The sequence below is a fragment of the Cryptotermes secundus genome, unplaced genomic scaffold, assembly GCF_002891405.2.
Source record: "Cryptotermes secundus unplaced genomic scaffold, Csec_1.0 scaffold685, whole genome shotgun sequence".
Classification (NCBI taxonomy): Eukaryota; Metazoa; Arthropoda; class Insecta; order Blattodea; family Kalotermitidae; genus Cryptotermes; species Cryptotermes secundus.
Window position 1 is genome coordinate 268887 of NW_019734365.1, and position 26591 is coordinate 295477.

The 26591-nt window shown below is 38.0% G+C and overlaps 1 protein-coding gene across 1 annotated transcript in view; it reads right to left on the reverse strand.

Annotated features, from left to right (window-relative positions):
- The window catches only part of LOC111868912 (extended synaptotagmin-3), a 55861-nt gene that overhangs the window by 8060 nt on the left and 21210 nt on the right, over positions 1 to 26591 (reverse strand). The window contains exons 10-16 of the mRNA XM_033753232.1: positions 12321 to 12369; positions 10134 to 10223; positions 9016 to 9102; positions 5776 to 5934; positions 5518 to 5670; positions 4575 to 4713; positions 547 to 729 (exon numbers count right to left, since the gene is read on the reverse strand). Of these exons, the coding sequence (XP_033609123.1) occupies positions 547 to 729; positions 4575 to 4713; positions 5518 to 5670; positions 5776 to 5934; positions 9016 to 9102; positions 10134 to 10223; positions 12321 to 12369 (860 nt within the window). The remainder of the gene's footprint in view (positions 1 to 546; positions 730 to 4574; positions 4714 to 5517; positions 5671 to 5775; positions 5935 to 9015; positions 9103 to 10133; positions 10224 to 12320; positions 12370 to 26591) is intronic.

Sequence of the window (26591 nt, forward strand, 5' to 3'; positions counted from 1 at the left end):
TGTATGTTTCGTCCAGCTGCACACCTATGTTATAACACCCATAATAATTGATGGTTTTGCTGTAGATTGTTAGATTTTTCGCTGGCCTGTTGTCAGGAGAACTGTATTTAATGACACACAAGTTTAAGAGCGCTATGTCATCGTTACATATGCCTGTCTTGCAGCAAAGTTCCTGTGGCTATTGCGAGCGGTTTCTGTCATGAATGGCGTGTTTTCTTTGCTTTGAAGTTATAAACAGCAGAGACTTGATATGTGCTGTGTTTATAATATCATATTGCCCTGAGCTGGCCACACTAACACACTCAATTGGAATTCTTAGAAGAGGGATGTCCAAAAATTTATTCTTTCATGATCCATTGATTTCGCACAGTATATAGCACCCAGTTCTTAGAAAAACGTCATGAATTAAGGCAGAACACTGTGGTCACCCCCTGAGACGATACGGATGTGTGTGGGGGAGGGAAAAGAACTCATTCCTTCATGTATTATCGCTCCAGTTGACGCCATTTTATCGTACTGACCTTGGTGGTCGTTTCGAGGGATGACCATTAATATTTNGAGCACGATTGCGGAGATCTCCACTTGGAGGACCTTCTACAACAGAAGGTGCCTCAGACAATGTAATCAAATCTTCAACTGGCTGCTGAAATGAACTGGATGAGCCACTCTGTATTGAGTCCTTTGATTCCTGCTTTGAAATTCTCACAGGAGTACTTGGTTCTGAAGGTGCTGTGGAGAGCAAGGTAGAAATCCTAATTTATCATTAATTTAGGAATAATACTAAAAAAGCAGATTTTATGACCTTAAAATATATAACAAATTTTATACGTCCTTTAATATCTTTGTCTTGGAACTCCCTATTGTCACAGCAACCTCTTAGCACAGTGGGTTAGTGAATGAAAAGACATTTATTTTTCAGCAACACATCCATTAGCATGAGGGCTCTTGTCAACAGGACAGTGAATGTCCGAGTTCCATACGGAATATTTCTTCAGTAGTGAGTGACTACTTGTTTCTTAAAATGGCCCAGATGGATACAGGCCTGTCAGTATGATTCCACAGCTGCTGATCAGTTAGTGAGGGAAAATGGATGAGTGATTTGCAGAACATGGCCAATGAAGAAAAATGATGTTGGCATGATGATAATACGGATGTGAAAATTGGAAAGGATGAAGGTTCTGACTTCATCTGGTATAGTGCTATACCGAAATTTGAAAGAAAAAATTTTGAAGACATTAACCAATTAAGTGGTATATTTTCTGTGTTCTTATCTCTCCTGCAGGGGGCCATTAAAATTATAAATTATATTAAATTATAAAAGTATGAAAAAAGTTTCTGAAAGACCAATTATCAGAGTTCATGTATCTATATTTTCATTTATATAGCCGTTACAACAAAGGTTATCCACATCTTTTAGTAAAATTCCATACTTTTGGCTTTATTCTAAAAAATTATGCCACTGTCATCATAGACATGCATTTCAGTTCCAGTACATGATCACAAAGGCATGTCTGACTCATGCACATTCATAATATGCAGTCCTGACCAGTGTCTGGTAAACACGATCACAGAAGCTGACTGACAAAATCACCTCCAGACAAAACACACCTTCATATTTTTAATTATTGCAACATTTCACTATGACCTACCACAGCTCTGACTGCCTCATTGATAACAGATGATTCTTAGCATCATGTGGGCTGCATACTTCCTTCACAAGCTCAAGGCTACTATGAATAAATGAACTGTGCAACAAAAGTTACTTGTTCTTCCAAAGATTCACTGCAAAAGTGTAACATTGTACAGACTATAAAATCATCACTAAAACAATTATACCACTGGAAACATTGTAACAACTCCAGTGGAACATACTGTGAAGGTCTTCATAATTATGCTGTAGTTTTCAATACCAGCCCATAGTACACTTTCTAGCCACTAAAATCTTACATTCAAACACTTATTAGCCAATTGCTGAAACTCGATTCCCTTTCATGTCTCTAGCAGTGGGCTGCCATATGATAATGGAAATGGTGCAGCACACAGGGCCACCCTACAGTTTTCGCAGTTGTACCTTGTTTCAGGATGCTGACCCTTTCTGTTGTCAACAAAATGAAGATACCTGAGTAGAAGGTGAAACCACCTCTCACTGAACAGGTAAAAAAAAATGGATGTTTCCAGAATTTTCCTCTGGAAAAAATAGCTCTTGTTAAACAGTTTCTGGCGAATCCTTGTAACAGAAATAATGCCAGCAACTTCATTATTTCATTTCTGTTTGTCTCCTTCCAATGATGGGTCCTAGATCTCAGTTTTATATTAGGCGTGTTTTCTAAAAATTTTTGGCATACCAATTTCTCTGGATATAATTCCATAACTTCTGGTGTACAGTACAACTCAAAATACTCAAGGGGGTTACTGGGAGTCTTCTAAATCAATATTTACCACTGGCTTGCCAGTAAATGGAAAAACATGGTCGCTCATATGCCAAGCTGCATGCTACTCTTGTCACTGACATTTTCTTCTTCAACAAAGCTGACACTCTGTTCACCACATGAAAAAATTTTCACATTTCACCGTCACTACTATATTCATTCTCTGGCAACAGTTAATACAACATCTCCTCATCACTCTCATGCATCTTCTAGTTAGGACCTGTCATGTTTACTCATAAAACTTGAACCCAGGACACCTATCAAGCAATCAGCACCTTCCTGTCACACTCTGAAGTAACTAGAAGATATAGCAAGCACAGCATACAAATTTGCATTGCAGACTGTCATTATATCTAGAATGGTGCAGTGTCAAAGTTGCATGCTGTGTAGGGACACCATACACACTACAATACACAACACCGCATGACATTTTAAGATATCAAAACCCATTAACTGGTTAATAAGAATCAGTCTGTAATAAAAACAGTCCTTGCATACTTTCAATTTCAACAGGACACCCGCCAGTATCAGGAGATGGGATAGCGTAGTTGGTATAGTGACTGGCTACAGGTTGGACGACTGAGGGGTTGGAGTTCGAGTCCCAGTAGGGTAAAGAATTTTCTCTTCTCCACATTGTCCAGACTGGCTCTGGGGTTCACCCAACCTCCTATCAAATGGGTACCAGGGACTCTTTCCTCAGGGGTAAAGCAGACAGGGCGTGAAGCTGAGCACTCAGCTCCAGCTAGTGCTGAGGTCATGAAAATGTGGATCTATACATCACTCCCGCATATGACTTCATGGCGTAGCACTTACGTAGTTAAGCAAAAGGACAACTTTACCTTATATTTTATCATTCTCTAGTATCAATCAAAGCACAATCTCATAAGTTTAGTATATGGCAGAATTGCATAACATTATATAGTGAACAATATACGAAAGGGGACCCCACAAAAAAACTGGAATTCGTTTCTAGAAGGTGGGGTGGTTGTAGTACAGGTTTCCACCACTAGGTGGTTGTTTGCAGCACCTTCNACTCTTTCCTCGGGGGTAAAGCAGATGGGGCATGAAGCTGAGCACTCAGCTCCAGCTAGTGCCGAGGTCATGAAAATGTGGATCTATACATCACTCCTGCATATGACTTCATGGCGTAGCACTTACGTAGTTAAGCAAAAGGACAACTTTACCTTATATTTTATCATTCTCTAGTATCAATCAAAGCACAATCTCATAAGTTTAGTATATGGCAGAATTGCATAACATTATATAGTGAACAATATACGAAAGGGGACCCCACAAAAAAACTGGAATTCGTTTCTAGAAGGTGGGGTGGTTGTAGTACAGGTTTCCACCACTAGGTGGTTGTTTGCAGCACCTTCCTGAATCAGTATGCCGGCTGGTGTCATCAGAGACGTTTGCGTTAATGTTTGGTGAATTTTTTTCCAAGTGACTTTTTTATAATTTGTCTATTTTTAATGGCTGATTCACACGAACAAACAAACATCCTATAAGGGAACCACCATGAGTAAAACACAAATTTATGAATGGTTCTCCCATTTCAAATATGGTGAAATGTCAAATGCTGATCAACCTCGAAGCGGACGTCCTTTGACCACCTGAACTGATGAACACATGACAAGAATTCATCAAATCATTCTGGAAGATCACCAGAAATATTATTTGGAAGTTTTCAAAAGGTTGCATAACAGTTTAAGGAGAAAACGTCCCGATTTGTGGCAAATAGGTGAATGGTTCTTTAATCATGACAATGCGCCTGCCCACACAGCGCTGAGTGTGCAGCGATTTTTGACCAAAAATGGCATGACACCCTTGCCTCACCCCTGTACTCACCCAATCTTGCCCCGTGTGATTTCATTTTATTTCCTCGGATGAAAAGAGATCTCAAGCGAGAACGTTTTGCCGATGTTGAAGACATAAAGAACAAAACAATGGAAGCACTAAAAGGCATCATCAGCGATGAATTTAAAAAATGTTTTGAGCAGTGGAAAAAACGTTTGGACAAGTGCATTGAATCAACTGGAGAGTACTTTGAAGGGGATTAAAGTTTTGTTATGTAAAAATAAATACAGAATTTTTTATAAAAAAGTTCTGTTTTTTTTTGGGTCCCCTTCATAATTTGCTTCACACCTGTACTTATGGATGAATCAGGCTTCTTGACTGAATCTCCTCGTTCAAGTGGTGACTGTTGCTGTAGTTCCATTTGACTGTCCCCTTCTTCATTCTCCTCCTCTTTCACATCTTCTTTTGGTCCTTCATATTTCAGTATCTATAAATACAACACTGAATGATGCTTACTGTTCATAATCACCATCACTAGTAGCTTCTTACGATCACAAAATTGTCATCATTTTTGCAGTAAAAGTATTCTCCTGTAAAACATAAGTTACTGCGCCTTTCTTCTTCTAAGTACAATAACGAAAAAATGTATGATAACCCAACCACAATAAATTATACAAATTCATAAGATCTACAAGTTTGTGACTATGGTACATTAACACAAATATTATGTTTCTGGGCAATATCAATCATCCTGTTTCTATTTAAAACACAATGTTTCAGAGCTATGGAGATAGGGACTAGCTCTATCAACTGGGTCCAACTGAGGAGGTTTTACCTGAAGAGGAAGATGGAATTCACTCTCCAAAACATTGTGTTTTAAATAAAAACAGAACAATAGACAATTTCCAGAAACATAATATTTGTACAATTTACATGATTAAACATTAAAGTAAGATAATGGAGTCTGGAATCTGAATATACATATTAAGGCATAAAATGATACATAAATTTACACTGAAGTGTTTCACGACCACAATTTGTGCTGTAATTAATCGTCTTCATAATCAGTGATCTAATGACGATTCACTATTTCGTAATGCTCTTAATGCTAGTATGGGACCAAATATTATGCTGCATTTTTCAGAATAGATTTACAGCCCTTGGTTCATGTGATAATCAGAATACACCCACTGATGAACACAGTCAAATATATTTAAATGTAAAAAATTTAACAGAAGCTATTAAAAAGCACATGAATTCCAATGTTAAATTTATAAACCACAGTACTTACCCTCATTTTGAGAGAGAGATTAATCTTACTGTCTGGCCCAGATTTTGTAAGACGATAAGGCTGGCTATCCACCTGTAAATCCAGTTTGTCAACAAGGGATATTAGGTTGTATACAAAGTAGCCAATTTCCTGCGTAGTCTTCTGGTCAATTACCTATAAAAGTAATTCAAATCAAAGTCTGGCTAGGTTGTCCACAAAATGATGTACTTATATATTAAAACAAATTAAATTCTTGTTTACACATGGTCTGTATCTCACCTTTACATGCAAAGTGTCTGAGTCTGGGTCGTTCACCAGGAATGTGAAGCCCTGCTCCCACACAGGATCCCCAGTCTTCAACTGAACGTTAGTTATCTCTTGCTGCTTTCCTAGAGACAACTGAGCATATGGATTAGGTTTCTTCAATGGGCGGGCATTCTGTAACAAAATAAAGAATGATAAAATCCAATCCACTGCTTTTAAATATTTCAGGTGCATTTTGCACTAATTCTTGAGGGCCTATTAGTGTTACTGTACCTGTCTACCCATTCAGGATATACAGGATATACCGTATTTACGCATGTATAGGCCGCGTGCGTGTATAGGCCGCAGCACAATTTTCAGACAGAAATTATAGAAAAAATAATTTTCTTGGAATATTATTTCAGGAGTAGAACACCCTGTATTACTAATTATGAATATATTTTTTTTTTAAATGAAGTGTGATTTCCAATATTTCGAATATAAGCCACACCCCAGTTTTCCTCTTGAATTTTTGGCAAAAAATGTGCGGCCTATACATGCGTAAATACGGTATTCTTGATGACTGGAATTACGGTAACATCTGTCTATAATAAAACTCCAAGGAACCAGAATGCTTTTCTACTGTAAACAGATTTTTGTTCAATAGAGGTACATGCAACTAAATATCTTCTTTTTATAGATACAGCTCTTATATTATTCATGTTGCCTAAATGAATGACAAGTTGTTTTATTTTCCGAGTAGCGTAACAGTGTTCTGCATAGAATATTCTAACATAGAGGCATGAGTGGTCATCAGTGCCCATGCTGTGCAAATTACATCATAGAGTTCAGAATTATTTCAAGTCAGTGCAAATGCCTGGAGATCCCTAATGTTCTTTCAAAGGGTCTTGTTAAGATTTGAGGTTGATTACACCTGTGGTTCTTGGGAGGTCCTTCCTCTTACTCCTCCAATACAAACATCATTGCCCTTCTCTTTGCTAAACATTCCATCTTACTGGTACCCACTGGATAGAAGGCTGGGTGGGCCCCAGAACCAGTCTGGATGACTTAGAAAAATCTTGCCCCTATCAGGACTCAAATTCCCAACACCTCGGCCATCCAGTAGCCAATAACAGGGTGACAGGTTTACTTAACTATCTTATTCTCCAGTTTGAGCTGACTTATTTTCATTGTCATTTTAAGATTTTTACTGGCCATATGCAGCCTGTTTTATTAACACTTTTGAACACGTCTGTTATTTTACTGTGCTTTAGCAGCTTCAGTTTCAATGTTAGCATCAGAGTTAAGGAAATATACTCCCACAACATTTTCAAATGTAGCTAGATCAAACGATATGTGAAGAGTCTGGATATTCTCGTTTGTTTCTTTTCACTAAAATCACTCACAGAAAGTTTGTGTTTCTAAGAACATTGCTCAACTGTTTCTCTTAGCCAAATGACTGCATCAAACACTGAGAGAGAGTTAATAACTCTGGGAACAGAATATGCAGCTTCCAAAAACTGAGTAGAAGTGACTGGATGAGCAGTTCATGATAGCTCAACTTTACACATTTTATAACACACTGGTTCATGAGCTCAGCTGCACTTGTGGTATGGGGTACTGTTATTGTTGTAACTGCTTTGGTGAAAGAAGATGAGAGGGGTGGCCAAGGTCACATTTCTGCAAGCCTACTGCATCAGTTTACCACGTGATACCGCAATGTGAACATGCATTGTTTTTACAAGAGTGTTTTATCAACTTCGTGTTTCGTTTTGCCTGCACAATAGACCACTGTAGGTCGCAGTGCAAGGGCCGAGAAAACATGTCTGCATCAAGTTTTGCATGAAGAGCAGTAAAACCACTACTGAAACCCTTGAAATACTTTGTGAAGCTTTTGGAGAACATACTTTAAGCCAGACAGCGGTTTCTGAATGGCATTCATGTTTGAAAGCTGGTCAAGTGTCAGTCGAAGATGACAAACGTTCAGGGAGACCAGTGCCAAACAATCCATGAGCTCGCAGACACCGCTGGGATGTTATGGAGTTTGCCTGGAGATCTTGGCAGAAAATTTGAAAATGCGCTGCACTGCCACGAAGTCTGTTACTCACTCTTGACAAGTGATCAAATGCAGCAATGGGTAAATGTGTCTTGAGCTATGAGCTAAGGCTAACGAGGACCCACCTTTTATCTCTAGGATCATAATGGGTGATAAAAGTTGGAATTACGGTTATGATCCCGAAACAAAACAACAAGCGTAGTAGTGGAAAAGTCCACGATCACAAAGAGCAGAAAATGTGAGGGAAGTCCAGAGTTCAACAAAGAGCATGCTCATTGTTTTTTCAACATGGAGGAGGATTTTTCACCGTGAATTTGTTCCTCCTAACACTATGGCCAACTCTGACTTTTACTGTGATGTTTTAAGATGCTTGAGAGAAAATGTGCAATGAAGAAACCGGAACTTTGGTGCAACCACAACTAATTCCTGCATCATGAAAACACATCCACCCACATGTCCCTAAAAAACACAGGGTTTGTAACTAACAACATGTTTATTGTTCCCCATCCTTCCTACTCACCAGACTTAGCCCAATGTAATTTCTCTGTTTCCCAAACTGAAAATTCAACTGAAGGAATTATGTCTTGAAACAGTGTCTGACATCCAAAGGGAATGACAAGTAGCACTCAACAGCATTAAGGAAAATGACTTTTGAAGCGTAGACAAGGTGATGGGATCACGGTATACTTTCCCAAGGAGACTATTTTGAAGGAGATGGCAGTCAAAATTGGGCAACTTAATCTAGCATTAATTTTTTTGACCTAGTGTGGGAACTTTCCAATAGCACTGTAAGCCGTACACTGGACAGTTCAGTATGCAAAATGGATATCATTTTGTCCAAAAACAATTAAATTATCTTTTCCTTGATTTTTTGCCATTTGTTTCACATGTTCCTGTACCCCTGAGAGGGGTATTCAAAAGCTTCTAGCCCCCTTCTTTACTTATACTATCATAAATTACAATTAAATTTAAATTATTATCGTTTTACTGCTCATTCTTTTGTGTCTGTTATACTTTCATAACAATGGAAAATAAAGTTATAAGGAGGCGATATGCAAATGTGTAGACTGTTATGCACTTCCTTACAGGACATAAGATTTAAACTAGCATAGCTTACACATCAATGACAATTACATTAAAAAATATTTGCATTAAATCTAAATAATGATTTGAAATTGCTTCTACATTAGTGAGTTTTGTCCAAGAAAACTACAACTTACTGGCAAATTTTTTGCTGAATCTATGAACACCATAAGCAATCCTGTGCTCATAGAAGTAAGATGTAACAGCTGTCTCTCTGCTATTGCCTGAAAACATAATATTTTAAAATCATCCATAATGAATCAAAGTCAATAACTGTGACAAAACAAATCAATATGAAATGATACACTATACACAGTTATCTTCCATATTTATTATGTTGCAAATAAAATTAACTTCAATCTGAATTAAAAAAAAGTGGGACAAAGCAAGCATGAGTGGAGGATACAACATAGCAAGGGCCTTCATGATCAGCAAAGTTAATACTGTAACGTGTTTGCGTTACTGAATACGCCGTAGAGATCGTTAACTGGTTTATTCAACAATCTACACCTATCGGCTACAGTTAATTATAACAATATAACGGGTTTCCACAGTTTACAAACCCTACAACCAAATCTCTTTTACAACTGAAATCGGTGACTACTACAATTCGACTCGCTTCGTGGGCTGCTACACTTTAACTCGTTCACTCCTGATCACACACTGACTTCCAGCTGCTGACTAACTCGGCGGTAGCTCCAGGACTCGCTGACTGTCTCAGTACAACTGACTGTGAATAGCCTTCGCTGCTCCGTATGTAGCCTCGATCGGACCATACGGAAAACGGCCGCGTAATCGGCACCCTTTTTGCCTGGCGCTGTGTTGCTATGTAACGCTAGCGGAGGTAACCGCTGTTACTATCGTAACGTCGCCGCTGTTGACTCGCGTTGCCTAGCGACCGCGATATCCCTCGGTGACGTCACCGCGGAGGGGAGTGGCGGGGCGGGAACTCGCCTATTACCGTAAGAACGCGAGCGTTACGTTACCGCCATGTACCGCTGGGGAGGCAGGGGTCAACATGTCACAATACATATTAGTAGTGTAACAAAACATGGGAGGTTTCAATAGATTTTATGTGTTGAAAATATGAACCTACCAGAAAGCAAGTGCTTAGAAGACAGACACAAATGTAATACTGAAATTGGTTTTAGAGAAAACAGGTTGTGAATTGCACTGAACTGGTCAATTAGTTTGATATAAATTCAAAGGAACAGACTTAATAATCACTATATTACGAATGTTACATTCAACTTACTGCTTTAAGGTCCATAAGAGATGAGCTCAATGTTAGCCAAGTCATACGTAAATGGACCATACCACTTTTAACGCCTTCCAAAGTCATCCACTGTAGCATACAAACATTTGTTTTTAAATAAAAAGGAAGAATTACAGTGGCCAAAGATATTCTGTAAAGTTAACCAGAAAATATATCATACATGGAAAATTTATAAGAAATTATTTTAATGTGATGTTCATTATGGGATAAATAAAATAGCATATTTTGTTCTTTAAGTACAATGCCAACTCAAATTACCAATACTCTCAAATCCATAATTTCTCAAGAAGCTCTAATTAGGCACTCTTGTCCAAAAGTTTGTCAAAATCTGAAAAGTGTTTAGGAGTTTAAGAATGTGAAAACAGAGACAAATGTTAGGATTGCACATGCAAATTCTTTTGACCCCAAAGAAATGCATCTGTGGTACATTCTCTATACAAAGTTGCAAAACTGCATGTTAGCTTCGGTCTCTCTCTCTCTCTCTCTTTTGTCTGCCTGGCCAGCCACAAAACAACTTGAAAACTGCTGCATGGATTGTCAGTAACTTTTGATAATGGAGAGCATTACTAAATTTCATTAGCACATTACACAATAACAGACATTTTACATGAAAACCTACATGTAATTTGGCATGCATCTTCAGCATAACTTTCTATTCATCGAAGTGAAAAATGTTTCTGTTGCACACGAAATTTAAAAGCATGTGTTATGTCTGACATACTTTTCTGTAAGTCTTAATATCAGTTTTCTGCTACGTTATGGATATGTTATAACCTGTGTATTCAGCAATCAACAATGATCTTTCAAACATTTACAAAGATATCCAAAGTCTTTTATACTGGATAATGATTAAACATGGATCCTCCCCACCCAATTTACAGGTCAGTATGTATAGTAAAACTGTCTATAACATAACACTAAATGGAAACCTCACAAGAATGGAAAGTTTTTCTGGTCCCAAAAGCTCTGAGAAAAAAGCAATATAAAACTTCCCACAATAAACTGAAATTATCGAAAAAGATATAAAGAACGAGATTTTAAGGGAAAATAATCAGTCTCATTCTCATTTTTAAATCTCTTTTAATGTGAGTTCTTACTTCGTTAATTTCATATTCCTGTAAAAAGCAGCTACATTTCAGCTTCTAAGTGGATTCCATGAAAATTAAAACTGGGGAATTTTAATAAAATATGTCAAATAATTCCAAGTTTAGCCAAAACTGGAAAACAGTAACTGACACTTTAGGCGAAGACTTACATGTCTCTAGACACACATCAAAAGCTTAAATATCTGAATAAATATCTCAGCAAAAAATGTTGAGAATAAGTTGTGGGAGGGGGGGGGGAGAATAAACACATTTTATGTTCAATACATTCATTTCTATATATTTTATGGTTTCCAATATAAATTACATGGAAAAATGAACTAGAACTTCCATGCTACTGCATACATTTCTTATCTTGTTTATCGACAATTCTATATTTCATGTAGGTAAATTAAACAACTTCAAAATATACATGAACTGACTGTAACAATAAAATAAGAGGAAACGTTATCTACTTTATTAATTTTGAGATGAGAAAATAGATAGAAAACACTATGTTTTACTCAAGATAAGCAGAGCTGCTGATCCACACAGTGCAGTCAGCCACACTCAGTAACCTTTCTTAGACAGAGACTGCATACTTCTTAGATATTCAGAACATAAAGAACAATATTAATCACTTTACAGGTGTCTAACACAGACATTTACTGGGTCCTTTTTCTACAAGTTTTGGCATAATTCCGCCCTCAAAACTAGTTCAATGTGAGAAAAATAACAAATTTATATGCTATTAAGCTGTATATTTCTGTTTTAAAACATCTGTAATTTCATTCAAAGTTCAGTAACTGCTTAAGCAAACATATATTTTGAGTATGGGCTTTTAAAATTAATTTAATCAGATCCGACAGAGTCAGGAGTCAAAAATTCAAAATGCGGAGTACCTGTGCCTGTAATAAATTTATGATGATAATCTTTGAGAAAAAAAATTGCAACATATCAATTTATACCAGTTTTCTCAAATATTATCACCAGTCTTATTACTTCGGAGGATAAAATCTACACACAAAACAATATTTTTCCAATATTAAGTATACAGAGCATTTTGTTCACAAATGTTACTTACCAAATCAACTTGTCCATTCTTGGCTGCACTACTCACATCCACAGTTGCTCTGAAAAGTACATTCAGACACATCGTAATATAAATTATTGTATATGTTTGTCTCGCATGAAAATAAATATCTGATGTGATGAAATAATTTAACAACTGAATTGAAAGCTGCCAAACGAGCAAAGATCACAATTTTCAGATGGTAATTTTAGACAGTCATGGAACTGAATTCATAAATGAAGATGACAAGACTACAAAACTTTGGGAGATTATTTATTACTATAATAGAACAGAGATTTCTCACAACAAATGTTACCTATTTTATATAAGATTATCATGCAATTTCCATGCATGCATCAGCCAAACAGCAGGAACACACAGCTCATGTGAAAAATACACTTCAAGCATAACATTTAGAAGGGCAGAAAGGGTGACTAAGACACACTGGAATACAGAACTGTTGTGCTAGGAATTAGCATCAATAATATGAAATCTAAGACCCCCAAAGTAGTGGTAATGAAGTGTTCTATCTTCTGTGATATATTGTCATGTAGTCTGATGTAAGTCAACTGATGTTGATCAGTATACTCTCATGCTACCAGGAAGATCTGCAGGTGCATCAGCTGCTGTATGCTTTATGAGTGCATCCACCTCATCAAAGAGGAAATGGATGTGGTCTCCTGTGAGTCAGAGTTACATCTGCACTTTGCCAGTGAGCTGTTGCCTGATGACTGGTACTTGATTGAACGTAACACAACTGAGAAGTTTTCACATGTCACTCCAGACAGTCAAACCATACACTACAGGAAAGTTTAGCACCTCCCTCTCCTTTTTGACAACAGGAAGCCTGTCACCAATCTTAGCAACATGCCGCTGAAGGACACAGCTTGCCCAGCCCTGGGTAGAGGTCTAAATTATGTGGTGGCTCTGGTGGCCATACCTATTGAGGACATGCTGTCTGGGGTACAGAAAGCTATAGGTGCCTTGCCTGAGAAGGCTGCTGAGGTCAATATGGAAAACTGTCAGGATCCTGAAAGGTTCCTGTAAATCCAAGAACAACCTGACTAGTGTGGAGAAGAATGCTCTTTGGGCCCTGGAGGCCAATGATGATCTTATGGTCCTTCCTCCTAACAAGGGTAATGTGACTGTCGTACTGAGCACTGCAGACTGTAATCACAAGATGGCTGCCCTTTTGGAGGACTAAGCCTATAGAAGGTTGAAAAAGGACCCAAATGAGTAAGAAGAGCAGAAGACCCTTCTTCTCCTTAAGAAACCCTCGTTTTCCAAGGCCTGCCAACAAGGCTGACTGCAAGACTTTGAGACTTTACAGGCTCTTGAAGATCCACAAGCAAGGTGTTTCCTTGAGGCTCACTGTGATCACCACATGGCCAAACAACTGGTAGGACTAATCAGCTCTCATATCACATGAACACCTCAGCAGACTTTGTCTGTTGATAGCCCACATTAAGTTCTCTCCATACTGGACCAGAGGACATAAGTGTCAGCTTCAATGTGGGGTCACTTCACCATAGTGCTAATTAAGGATGCCCTGAATCTCACAGATTGACATTTTAAGGAGGGCAGTCTGGAGATCTTCCACCATGTCATGGCCTCCTTATACTTCAGCCTTGCTGGCCACTTCTGTAAACAAACTAATGACATGACTATGGGTTTGCTTGTTACAGCTATCCTCTTCATGGAGGACTTCCAGGAGATGGTATTCAACCATAGAACGCACAAGTCCTCTGCTGGTTCTGCTACATGCATGATACTTCTGTCAACAGGTCCCATGGTCAGAATATGCTGATGACTTCCTTGATCACCTGAACACTGTCCTCCAGTATATTCAGTTCACCGTGGAGACCGAAAGAGACAGTCACCTTCCCTTCCTGGATGCAGATATTCACAGGAAACCTGATATCTCTGTGGACCATTAGGTATACTGCAAACCCACTCATACCAACATCTACCTCACCTGCACTTTCAAAACTGGTACAGAGGGAGAGCTCTGTGTGATCAGAAGAACCTTCATGTGGAACTTGGCTCCTGAAGGACATTTTCAGGCAGAATGGTTAAAGCAACCAGCACATTCAGAGGGATCTGAATTCTCCTGATAAGGTTCTCCTGCCAAACAACAAGTCAGATTCAGGTGCTTTCCTTCCTTATTTCAGGTCAATCTTTAACTACTTTAGCAGGATACTGTACCAGCAAAACATCAAGATGGCTGGCCTCCTGCCAAGGAAAATCTCTAGTTCAGTCAAGGACGACCTGGGACTGAAGATACAGCGAATGAGGCTATTTGATCAACACCTTGTTGAAGGTGCACCATCAGCACATCTGGCTTGAACATTCAGACAAGTCAGCCATGGCAGAGCACAGTAGCAACTTGAGTACCACATCCACCTACACAACACAAGCATGCTCTCCATCGAACACACACACAGATCATATCATCAGCAAGGCAACTGATATTGAGCTCCATCCCAATAATATGAGACAGGATGGCTTCTGCCTAAGTAGGTCATGTAAACCTCTGATCTGCTCCCTGGAAGAGTGCAGGAAGCCTCCCGCACAGGATTCTACAGATGGGTTCTCCATGGGGCCACAAAAGGTGCACATGCTGTTTTAGCAGGACAGCAACTCTGCCCTCTTCAGGTACCCACTAGCCCTAAGCCTTTCCTTCCTGCACCAACTTCCCCCATGGATAACCCACACATGACTTTCCTCCCACCTTCCTTGGTTTTCTGCCAACCACACCTTTACTACTTTCCTCCCTTGTGTTCCCAGATCTGCATTAGCAGAGCTGATGCTGATTATCCTTCTCTTGCATCCTATTTGTTCAATCTGTTCTGTGACAGAACCAATGGGAGCTGGCCAGATGTCGTGCATTCCTGTTGGTTCACTCTGTTTTGTGAGCTAACCAATGGGAACTGATAAGATGTCTTGCAGTTCCCACCTGCTATATAAACCTAAGCGTTTGACAGGCATACTGCGGTGCTTGCTACTGCATGCTGGTTTCTTGATTGGCTTATTCTTTGGCCCTGAAGATGGAGATAACATGTTCCTCTGAAATTCTAGTTAACTTCCAAAGGACTGCACAGTATTATATCCCAGAAGACAGAACTCTTAGTGGAAAGAAGTGCTTCATGATACCCAATGTGACACAACCAACACTGAAATCTACTGGACTTATTGCAATGAAGAAACAAAGGCCAGAACACAGACATGTGTAATTGTTTCAGATCTATATTCTGTTTTATCAAAATGTCAGGTTAAAGTACATCTCCAATTCACTCAGTACAAAACAAATAATTCCAAACATCTCATTTTATTTTTTGATTCAACATATTTTATGCCTCTGAAAATTTTCCCTGGAGCTGTTTTTGAAAGAAACATTCTGCACTTTATTGTTTAAGTACAGTGTCAAGATGGGGATATTCTATACAAATGGTTACAATTCACAGTCCGTTTCAACCCAAGATGGTTTACTAGCACATACTTCTGAAAAAGCATAATTTCAGCAGCCACATCAAAAGAAACAGTCATGTGACAGGCATAAGCAATCTCAGAAATCAGAAACTTCCTGCCAGTGACCTCAAGACCTTACACTTCATATTATATACTCTATTTATCAAACATGAGCTGTACATATTTAAATAGTCTGCATAACAAATTTATTTTCATTTTAACTAGAAATAATTATACTTCATGGACCTAAGGAATTCTAATAAAATCCTGTATACAACTGTGGAAATCATTCATTTCATAAATCTGCATACAACATATTTCATCTGCAACTTCTGAACAGGCATCATTAGATATACCTAACTTCTAATTTACAACAGTATAAACTGTGCAACTGAAATTTAGTTCATACTAAATAAAACCATCTAGAAAGGTCAATGAACAAGTGAAAGAAAAACACTGTAAGCTAGGCCGTCATACAGTAATTATTAACAATTCAGTATGCTTTGTACAGCTGGCATCAGAAAAATGTGTAAATGCCAGCAGCAATCCATAATCAAGTGTTACACATGCACTTCTGTATGTTTATCCTCTGATCCCACCTCCTGCACTGTTAAAATTCTTTTGTAACTTTTTAAAAAATAAGGCAGATAATTTATTTCCAATCCACCTATTTCATAATAAAAGATAGCTTACGATATGATATCTCTCCCTCCACCTCCAATAACTTATGAAGCAGCTGATGTCTTTTCTAAAATACTTGATATCATACCATTAGGCTCCTCCCTGCCTCATATTCAACTCCCTACCACCAGTAATACTAGGACAACAGCCAAATAAAATTTAGAAACAGAACCTACACCAGTGCCACCAAAAGTATTCTAGCCCAGGGATCCTGAAATGCAGTGCTGTAATAAATCTTCAAAATATATGCTATTTTAGTGAAGGTAATAAATATTTCTGTAGCATTTGTTACTTGGCAACATTTTTTAAAATCTCAAGGAACACAGTCATCATTTAAACACTACTTCACCCTGACTTAACTATTATGAGTTGATACTGTAAAATATTCCACTGTAAAACATTCTTATCAAATTTATTATATTTAAAGCATGTAAAAGCTAGTAACTTTAACGTTTTTGACTTACTATTTTATTTATGTGTGCCTTTCAACAAGAACAACAACAAAGACAGTGCTATTTCACATAACAATTTAAATGAAATACTCAAAACTACCTTCAGCATCAAAGTACAAGCCCCTTCATAATCAATACTGTTATAAATTTTGACACTGAATTATAAATTTCATAACTTTCCCACTTCCACTAATTATAGCTAATGCCACATGTCTGGTGTTAGGCTCACATTCAAGGCCAAAACATACACTGCTCTAGAAATGAGCACTAATATATTACCATCACTAGCAAAACAAACAAGTTTTGAGACAAAACAGAGAGGACCAGGTATCAAGCTTTATGAGGCTCCATGCTGTGCTCTATCCCAAACTACGTGGTAGAACAAGCGTTACCATACAAGTCAGACTTCACATCTCTTTGTCTCCTGCTTGTGATATGAGGTGTTTCAGAAAGTTCCTCAACTGTTATTGTTGTAACTGCCTCAGTGAAAGAAAATGAGAGGGGAGGCCAAGGTCACACTTCTGCAAGCCTATTGCATCAGTCTACCAGGTGACACCATGCTGTGAAAACGAACAGTTTTTACACGAGTGCTTTTTGACTTCGTGTTTCGTTTTGTCTGTGATGGATGGCAAAATCGAGCAATGTGTCTGTATCAACTTTTGTGTGAAACTCGGTAAATCCGCTACCAAAACCCTTGAAGTGATTTGAGAGGCTTTTGGAAAACATTCTTTAAGTCAGACAATGGTTTTTGAATGGAATTCACGTTCGCAGGTCAAGTGTCAGTTGAAGATGACAAAGGTTCAGGGCGATTAAGCACCAGCAAAATGACAGAAAATGTTGAAAAAATTCGAGAATTCATCAATGAAGACCATCACTGAACAATCCATAAGCTCGCAGACACTGCTGCATCACTTATAGTTTGCCAGGAGATCTTAAGAGAAAATCTGAACACACATCGCATTAATCCTTCATGACGACAACGCACCCGCCCACATTTCCGTGAAAACCCAGAGTTTGTGGATAACAACAACATGGTTATCATTCCTCATCCTTCCTACTCGCTGGACTTAGCGCCGTGATTTCTCTTTGTTTCCCAAATAGAAACTTAAACTGAAGGAATTACGGCTTGAAACATTGTCTGATATCCAAAGGGAATCGCAAGCAGTACTCATCAGCATTTAGGAAAACGATTTCCACGGTGTGGAAAGCGTGGAAAAAACGATGGGACCGATGTATACGTTTCCAAGGAGACTATTCACTTAGTGGGGGGGTGGAGTCCAACTGGGTCCACTCTGCACGGTGACCGTGATTGGCCTATTGTAGCCAGCCTCGGGTGATTATGAAGATGAATTTGGTGGAATGAAGATTGGCAGGGGAAACTGAAGTACTTGGAGAAAACCCACCCCAGCGCAACTTTGTCCACCACAAATCCCACTTGACCAGACCCGGGATCGAACCCGGGCCGCCACGGTGGGAAGCCAGCGACTAAACTCTTGAGCTATGGCGCAGTCCAATTCCAAGGAGACTATCTTGAAGGAGACGGCACCCAAAATTCAGTAAGTAAAGCCAGCATTTCTTTTCTGACCTGGTCCGGGAACTTTCTAATACACCTCCCTGCATTTCCATCTACGAGTAATTAATGACAAGACAGTTTTGTCAGTAATATTCAATGATTTAAAATACAGACCTCTGACAAGGTCACAGAATATTCCTGTAAAATAAATTTTGTTAATGAAGTCATTCAGTATTTTACACCCATATATATAGCTTCATTAGTGGACAGATTTTTCATAAAACCAGTTGTTCATTAACTAAAACGCTAGTGTAGTTTAAATGGTGAATTTCACATCAGCACATAAATTTCTCAAACATTAGAGAGGACAGCTAATAATAAATTAATAATAATAATAATGGGCCTACAATTTTATATGGGGGAACGCGGTGAAACAGTAGGCTGACGCACTATGCCACAAGCTGGAAGATCGTGGGTTCAAGTTCTGATGAAGTCAATGGATTTTTTTTCAATTTACCTAATCCTTCCAGCCACATTATGGCCCTGGGTTCAAATCGGCCTCTAACAGAAATGAGTACCAAGAAGATTCCTGGGGGGGGGNTAAAGGGCAATGAGTATATAAGGCTGACAACCTTACCGCCATCTGTGAGCCGACTGTCTAGAAGATGTGAGAGCCTCAACCTCTCATGCTCCTATGGTCCTTCATGGCCAGTTACAGGGTCAGCTTTATCTTTTTTTTTCACAATTTTATATGCACAATGGAATTGCTATATTGCTGACTGCCACACTGACAATGTTAATGTATTGCTAAACATAATACCATGAAAATTGGGAACAGATTAAAACAGACATGGAGATGTATTTTGAAACACTCTCCAAACCTAGTCGGAATTACTGGGTTCTTGAACTTTGTCCATTGTCTAGTATCCTAAAAAAGTCCAAGAACCCAGTACTTATGAGTGTCATGCACCATCATCAGATACTCCTGTAATTGTATGACAGTGCTGCACAGCTGTGACAATTGTATTAATTTACTAAAACTTACTAGTAATTCACTATACTGCCAGAATACTACAGGACATTAATAAAAAAAATAAAAGCCATATATCTGTGATGGAATACTTTCACAAGCAAACATTATTTTAGAACAATGTGACTCTGAACATGAAATTTCTGGAACACGCAACACATATACAAGAGGACTGTGAAACAAGCTACGACAACACTACCACCATACAAATCACCCATTAGTACTGTTAGGGGACTACTTGCTCTACCTTCCAAGGTAATCGTCATTTTGTATGCCGGGAAAGCCTGGGTCCCAGTCCCACACTTCCAAGGTCACCTCTTGACCTTTGCGTGACGATATCTCCGCCTTCACACACATTTACACATGAAACTTAATCAGAATAATTTCTATGTAATAAACTATGGTGACACTGCAGCACTTGAACAGTGGATGTATCTCTGGCCAACAAAACTATACCACATTCCAATTGCTGTATTTGTTTACACTACGAGAACACATCATACATACGCTAAAAAAATTCTCATTTAGCTATAAAGGAGGTCTCAGAAGAATGTCTCTCTACTGCTTGTATGCTTGCAATCATTCTGAATGGAAAAGTTTCAAAAATTTTAGGCATTTTGGCCTCATCACTGAGTTACATCACTCCAAAGAGGACCAGGTGGTCTAGGGATTACTGGCCACACATGGAAGTCTTGGGCTCTAGACCAACTCGATCCAGTGCAGAATTTTATGCATGCTCCCCTTTCCAACACCTCTAACAAAGGCAAATTTTTGTGCATAACAGGCTCTCATTAAAATTCAGATTTTACAGCAAGCTGTAGGTCTATGATGTTGGCAGCATACAACTGCAATGTTCCAAAGTTTACCCCATCTCACTACAACAGGGGGCACACTGAAAGAAAATTAGTTACTTCTGCAACTCTTAAAAATGAAACTATTCACCTAGAAGTCTGAAGCACCATGAAATTAAGAGTTTTAACATGCATACTAATGCACTTAAAATCATTCTAACCATCTAGACTGATCTGAAATTTGGTAGGCTGTAACACTGAATTTCCTATACTATCCCCAATCATCTATTCTGAAGGAGTTTCTGAGCAGGAGATGAAGTATTTTTCTGAATCATCCTGTATGGAAGTGGGAGACAGATCAAGAAAAATGTAGTAATCCTACAGATACTCCAAACAAATCTTACAGAAATAACACTATAACTTAGTCACAGACGACATATACAGGGATTACAGGTAAGGGTATCAACTACTTCCTGCAATTCTTGTACTATCCTATGGTCCTACACAGTACATTTTTGACTGCTTGTAGTTTACATAATTATTATATAATTATAATATTACATAATCTCAGCCAACATACATATGTATATTATGTGGTAGAACTGAAAACAAATACATAATGGCAAGAAAACTAATAAACAGTTCTGGAATAAGGAATGCAGTTATGAGAGAGCTGTTCAGACATTACATTAAGTTTTAATTAAAAATTAAGCAATTTTCACACCAAAAATGCAATTATTATACATAACATGCCTTACTTGCTAAAATATTCAGTATCCTGAGCAAGCTCCCACTGAAAATAACAAAATGCATTAGTTAAATGTTAATAGTTGTTAAGCTGATAATCATCAATTTTATTGGATCTTATCATCGCTGCTTATAAATGCACCATGAGTATTATTTGGAGAATTTATACCCTCATTTACTGAGTTCAAAAAATTAATTTTAATACCAGCTGCAACACATGCTGTCTTTTCTTAAGTAGTATTACAAATCTTACTGCATGAATAGCATCTCATGTATTTCCTGGATTTGGATACTGAAAAATTATTTCCCTTTGAGATGACAAATTAAGAAAAAAATCACCATACATGATAAAAACACTGTATATAAACAACTGTGATCCAACTAGTAGTCTGTGGCAGTCCAATGATTTATTCATTGGGTGACTTCAAATTTCTGAAGTCAGAATTATTAGTTTTATACAACTGCCATGACTATTCCTAACTGTTCAGCTGAACCTCTATTAAGCAGTATATAGAGAAGACATTCACCATACATTGAAGAGCAACAGAACAATCACCAACCACACAGCCAGGCAAGCAGGCAAGCAGGCAAGAAGTAATCTAAAATATACAACTTATAACTGCTGTAGAGCTAACTGTGAACTTTAAAGTGACATGATATATTCAGAAGCTTCTACACCCCACTCCATATCTATCAGGATATGACTGCAGAGGTAACTGACGTCAAACTACAAGAGAAAGAAACAAGTAAGAAGGCACTCTAACCAGAGTAACAGCAGGCACCAGATATTCTGCTAACAATAAATGACTTTAACTGCGAGAAGCTAACAGATTCAAAACAATATGATTACGAGAACATCTGCACAACTTATTTGTACACAAAAAAGTTTTTATGGAGAAAAAATAGTAATATTACCAACTGATATATAGGGAGATTTTGGAACTGACAATTTTGGACATTTTATGTCATATATGGAAATTATGACGCAGAAGAAGTGCAAGAATTAAAGGACTGTTGATAGAACACAAATGGGAAAAGACTGGTAATTACTGATACGAGTAGAGAGCAAGTCGGCTTCCTTTTTCTGAACAGAAAGGCTTTACTGATATCAAAACTGGTAAAAACGTGGGAATTAGAACAGACATTGCAGATAACGCACTTTGAACAATTTAATTAATTTAAAAGAATTTTCCAACAGCATAGATTATATACATAGCATCAAATGGCAGGCTGACTGTTAACAATTAATTGAAAATAATCTAGAGGGAAACAGTAATAATTTATTTTAATGTATCATTTTTTGCTTGGATGGACTGAGGAAAATTACTGAAATCTGTCAGAAGAGTCAGCCTCGAACCCAACAATGAAACCCACGACCTCTCAAATATGAAACAAATACCACTTCACTGTGACGTTCAGTAAAAGATCTTAATGACGAATACTCCCGACATTGATAGGAACACTGTCATTAGAAATCAGATAGCACACAAATGTCAAATGATACAAAATTATGCCTATACAATATCACATTTAGATGATATTGATGGTGAAGTTTGGATCTGAAACTAAATGAAACATCTTGGAAAACAGCCAATTGGAAGAATGAAAAGTTGGGATGATAATATTAAGATGGAACTCAGGGGTGGATTATGAGAGTGGAAGTGGACAGAACAGAATGGTGGATCTTGGTTCTCCACAGGGACATACAGGTGTGTGCACATTGTCCTTATCAGAGCACAAACTATGCCATCTCCAAGAACTCACTAGCCTCCACCTTAATGACCTGGCTTCCCTCTGCTACCTGTTCCTTAATCCTCAGTGGCATGCCCACAATTCATATACAACTTCCCTTCCATACTCCTGTTCTCAGCTCTCCACACCCTTACAACCTCTCCTTTCATCTTCTAGACCAGCACACTGGGCATTTTACATGCAGGTACTCATTAGCCCTAAGCCTCCTGCCTGGGGTTCCGGCTCCCCTCCACTGCCTCTGCACCCTAATCACCCACAATATGCCTACAACTCACTCCACTTCTCTCCCTTATGCACTGGTTCCCTAGCCACCATATGCTTACAGTTCTTCCCCTCTTTTTCCTAGACCAGCAAAACCACACCTTTTCAGGGCCAACCTAACCTCCTGTTCTTGTCTCCTATTGGTTCATTTGATCACTGTGTGAGAGCAAAGCAGTTTCTTTCTGTCCTAGAGGCAAGCCAATGGGAACTGAGCTCCACTCTTCCACCTGCCTCCTGTCTTCTATTGAATTCAAAATTGCACCTAGCCAATTGCTCTGCTTGCCACCTGATTTCATGCTGATATCTTGCTCAGCTTATTCTTCAGACCTGAAGACTGAGGCGATATGTTCCTACAGAACATGGGTTGACTTTCAAAGGGCTACACAGCATTATATCCCAGATGACAGTACAGTACTGGATGTGTTCAACATTTGGTTTCTGTTACCATTTAGTTAGCTTGTAAACAGAAAAAAATGATAAAAATAAACTTACTATTTGATTTGGTTCATCCTGGTCCATCACACTAGCAATATTATAAAAGGTGATCAACTCCGTCCAGTGTGTTGATAATTTTTTTCCTCCTTTTTAACCTAAACACTATTATTAATATAGCACTAAATAATGGTTATAGGAAGGAAGACATCTTACATTTACATAACAAATTCAAACAACAGAAATATAATCTTGAAAATAAAGCAGAAAAAGAACAAAAATGGGTCACATTTACCTATAAAGGAAATTATATACAAAATATCACAAAACTATTCAAAAACACCACATAAAGATAGCCTTCAAAACAATTTCCACCATAGATAAATTATTAAATAAGAAGCCAGAAACAATTATAAACAAAGTGGGATATACAAAATAACCTGCCAAAGCTGTCCTAAAGTATACATTGGCCAAACTAGTAGAAACCTAACAACAAGATATACAGAACACATAAGAAATATAAGATTTAACAAAGACCAACATATAGTAAATAAACGCCACCAGTATGAACCTATAACAGTAACCATGGAAATGGTTGAGAATGCTAAAAAAAAGGGAATCTCATGAATATAAAAGAAAACTTCCACACGTATCACTTTAATAAACTTAATAAACTGATACAAGAGCAAAAACTTACAAAGAAGTGATAACCAGTATAGTATGTTCAACATCATAATAAAACATCAGTACACACCCACACGAATGTCATGAGGCACAAGGTGTATAAATATGCAACTCAACACATGTTAGAACAGTATAAGAACACAGCATGGCCTGAACCACAGGACGACACTAAAGGTAGGATTAAATAACAAAAGCTCACATTTAAATAAAATCGGGATTATGGAAATATGTACTACAATATATCCATAATATATTTGCAGAGTCCTACTTATCAAATGATAGAACCATGAGGTGGTAGACACTCAACTTCCTTTAAAGAGGCAGTATAAAGGACACAAACCAAATCTGGTTCTAAATTTTAACAAAGTCTTTTCAAACCACACTTGTAAATAAACTAATTACAATAATTTATAAATATTTTAATATATTCATGCACATCACTGTAGTTGTTAAAGGCTCAGATTTTATATCCATGAGATTGTAATGATACTGTATGTATAATATGTCGAGGATGAAGATTAAAAAGGAGAAAAAATCATTTATCAATCACACTGGACAGAGCTGATAATCTTTTATAACTTACTAATTACATAATGACAAAATTAGTTTTCAAATGATGTGATGTATTTTCAGATATGTGTATGTACTCAGACAAGGAAGAAAATCAAATTACTTCACTATATTCCTACCCTTATTTTGTCCCAGAAATTTTGACCACTGTGTTCCTTTAGTGACAAAATGGCATCACATTATAAATGTGCACTGTTTATGGCTTAATTCCACAAGTACTTTTCCTATACTAAATCTGTGCTGTACATCTGGCAGAGTTCCTTTTAAAAATTCTATAAACACCGCCCTCAAAACATTAATGAACTGCAATTTATTTAATTTTACCACTTGACATACTGCATGTACTTTACAAAAAGGATTCTGCAGTCATATACCTGTAATAATAACTCACAGAGCAACAGACCTATTTCCATGAAGAAAATGTGATAATCCTCCTGGGTGACCACCATTTAAGGATTTTAAAGCAATATTTACATTTAGTTTTTAACACATCATCATAGTGGAAGATATGATACTACCTTTAGAAGGTAGTGTAGTTGGTTGAGGCACTATGCTACAAATCCCAATGAGGTCATTGGATTTTTCAATTGACCTAATCCTTCCAGCCACACTATGGCCCTGGGGTCAACTCAGACTAACAGAAATGAGTACCGTGAATTTTCCTCGCAGGTTAAAGGGCATCCAGCGTGTAAGGCTAACAACCTTACCACCACCCATGAGCCGACTGTCTAGAAGATGTGGGAGCCTCGACCTCTCACACCCCTATGAGCCTTCACGGCCTGTTACAGGGACAGCTTTACATTTTTTACTACTTTAGAAAGTCTGTGAATGCACAATGTAATATCAAGATTTCAACACTTCATTTGAACTTCGCTTAGTGGGGGGGGAGTCCAACTGGGTCCACCCAGCATGGTGGCCATTGATTGGCCTGTTGTAGCCTGCCCTGGGTGATTATGACAGAGAATTTGGTGGAATGAAGACTGGCAGGGGAAACCGAAGTACTCGGAGAAAACCCACCCCCAGTGCCACTTTGTCCACCACAAATCCCACTTGACCAGACCCGGGATTGAAGCCGGGCCGCCACGGTGGGAAGCCAGCGACTAACCGCTTGAGCTATGGCACAGCCTTCATATGAACTTTCTCTGCAGACAAATTTTATATAGAGAGTGGATAACATGCAGAAAACCGCTTGATCATTGACTGCAGAGTTGATCTAGCAAACCATCTGAAAAATACTAACCACATGCCATGTTCTAGTTCATTTTGTACATGGATTCTAGTTTTATAAAAAATTAAACACCATTCAATTGCATTGTGTGGTTCACTTGTGAATGTAAATAATGTCCACCACAGTATAAATGCAGTTTGATGTCTGGCATGCCATTTGGTAACATACAAACACATTCACTTTGCCTCAGCTTATGACCATCACATGAAGGCTTTTATGCACTATCCCTTTTGCTAGGATATGAATCCTTTGAGCTAAGTTTGAATATTGAGAGAACACTAGTAAAATCTGAAGGGTGGGGGACACACACAAAGAGAGAGAGAGAGAGAAACAAGAGAAGTTTCCGTTGTACCCAGGTTCAAAACAAAATTATCATCATTTGTTACACAAAGAAAGACAAACACACAGTGCCACACTTATGAAAGCAACCAGATAATCGAATACAAAAGATCAGTCAGAACACAATGACAAAGAAACAAAACTTCTTACTGAAAAAACCTTCAGATGTCAAAACTGTCAACATTCTTGGCAAGAAATTTACTGGTATATTACACAGATGGATATTTGCTATGGCTCATGAAATTCAACAAAATATTTTCTAAGTTTATAAATGTGAAGACCTTTGCAATAGTAGACTTCCAGATGAAATAATATATTTGAATCAGTAATAAATG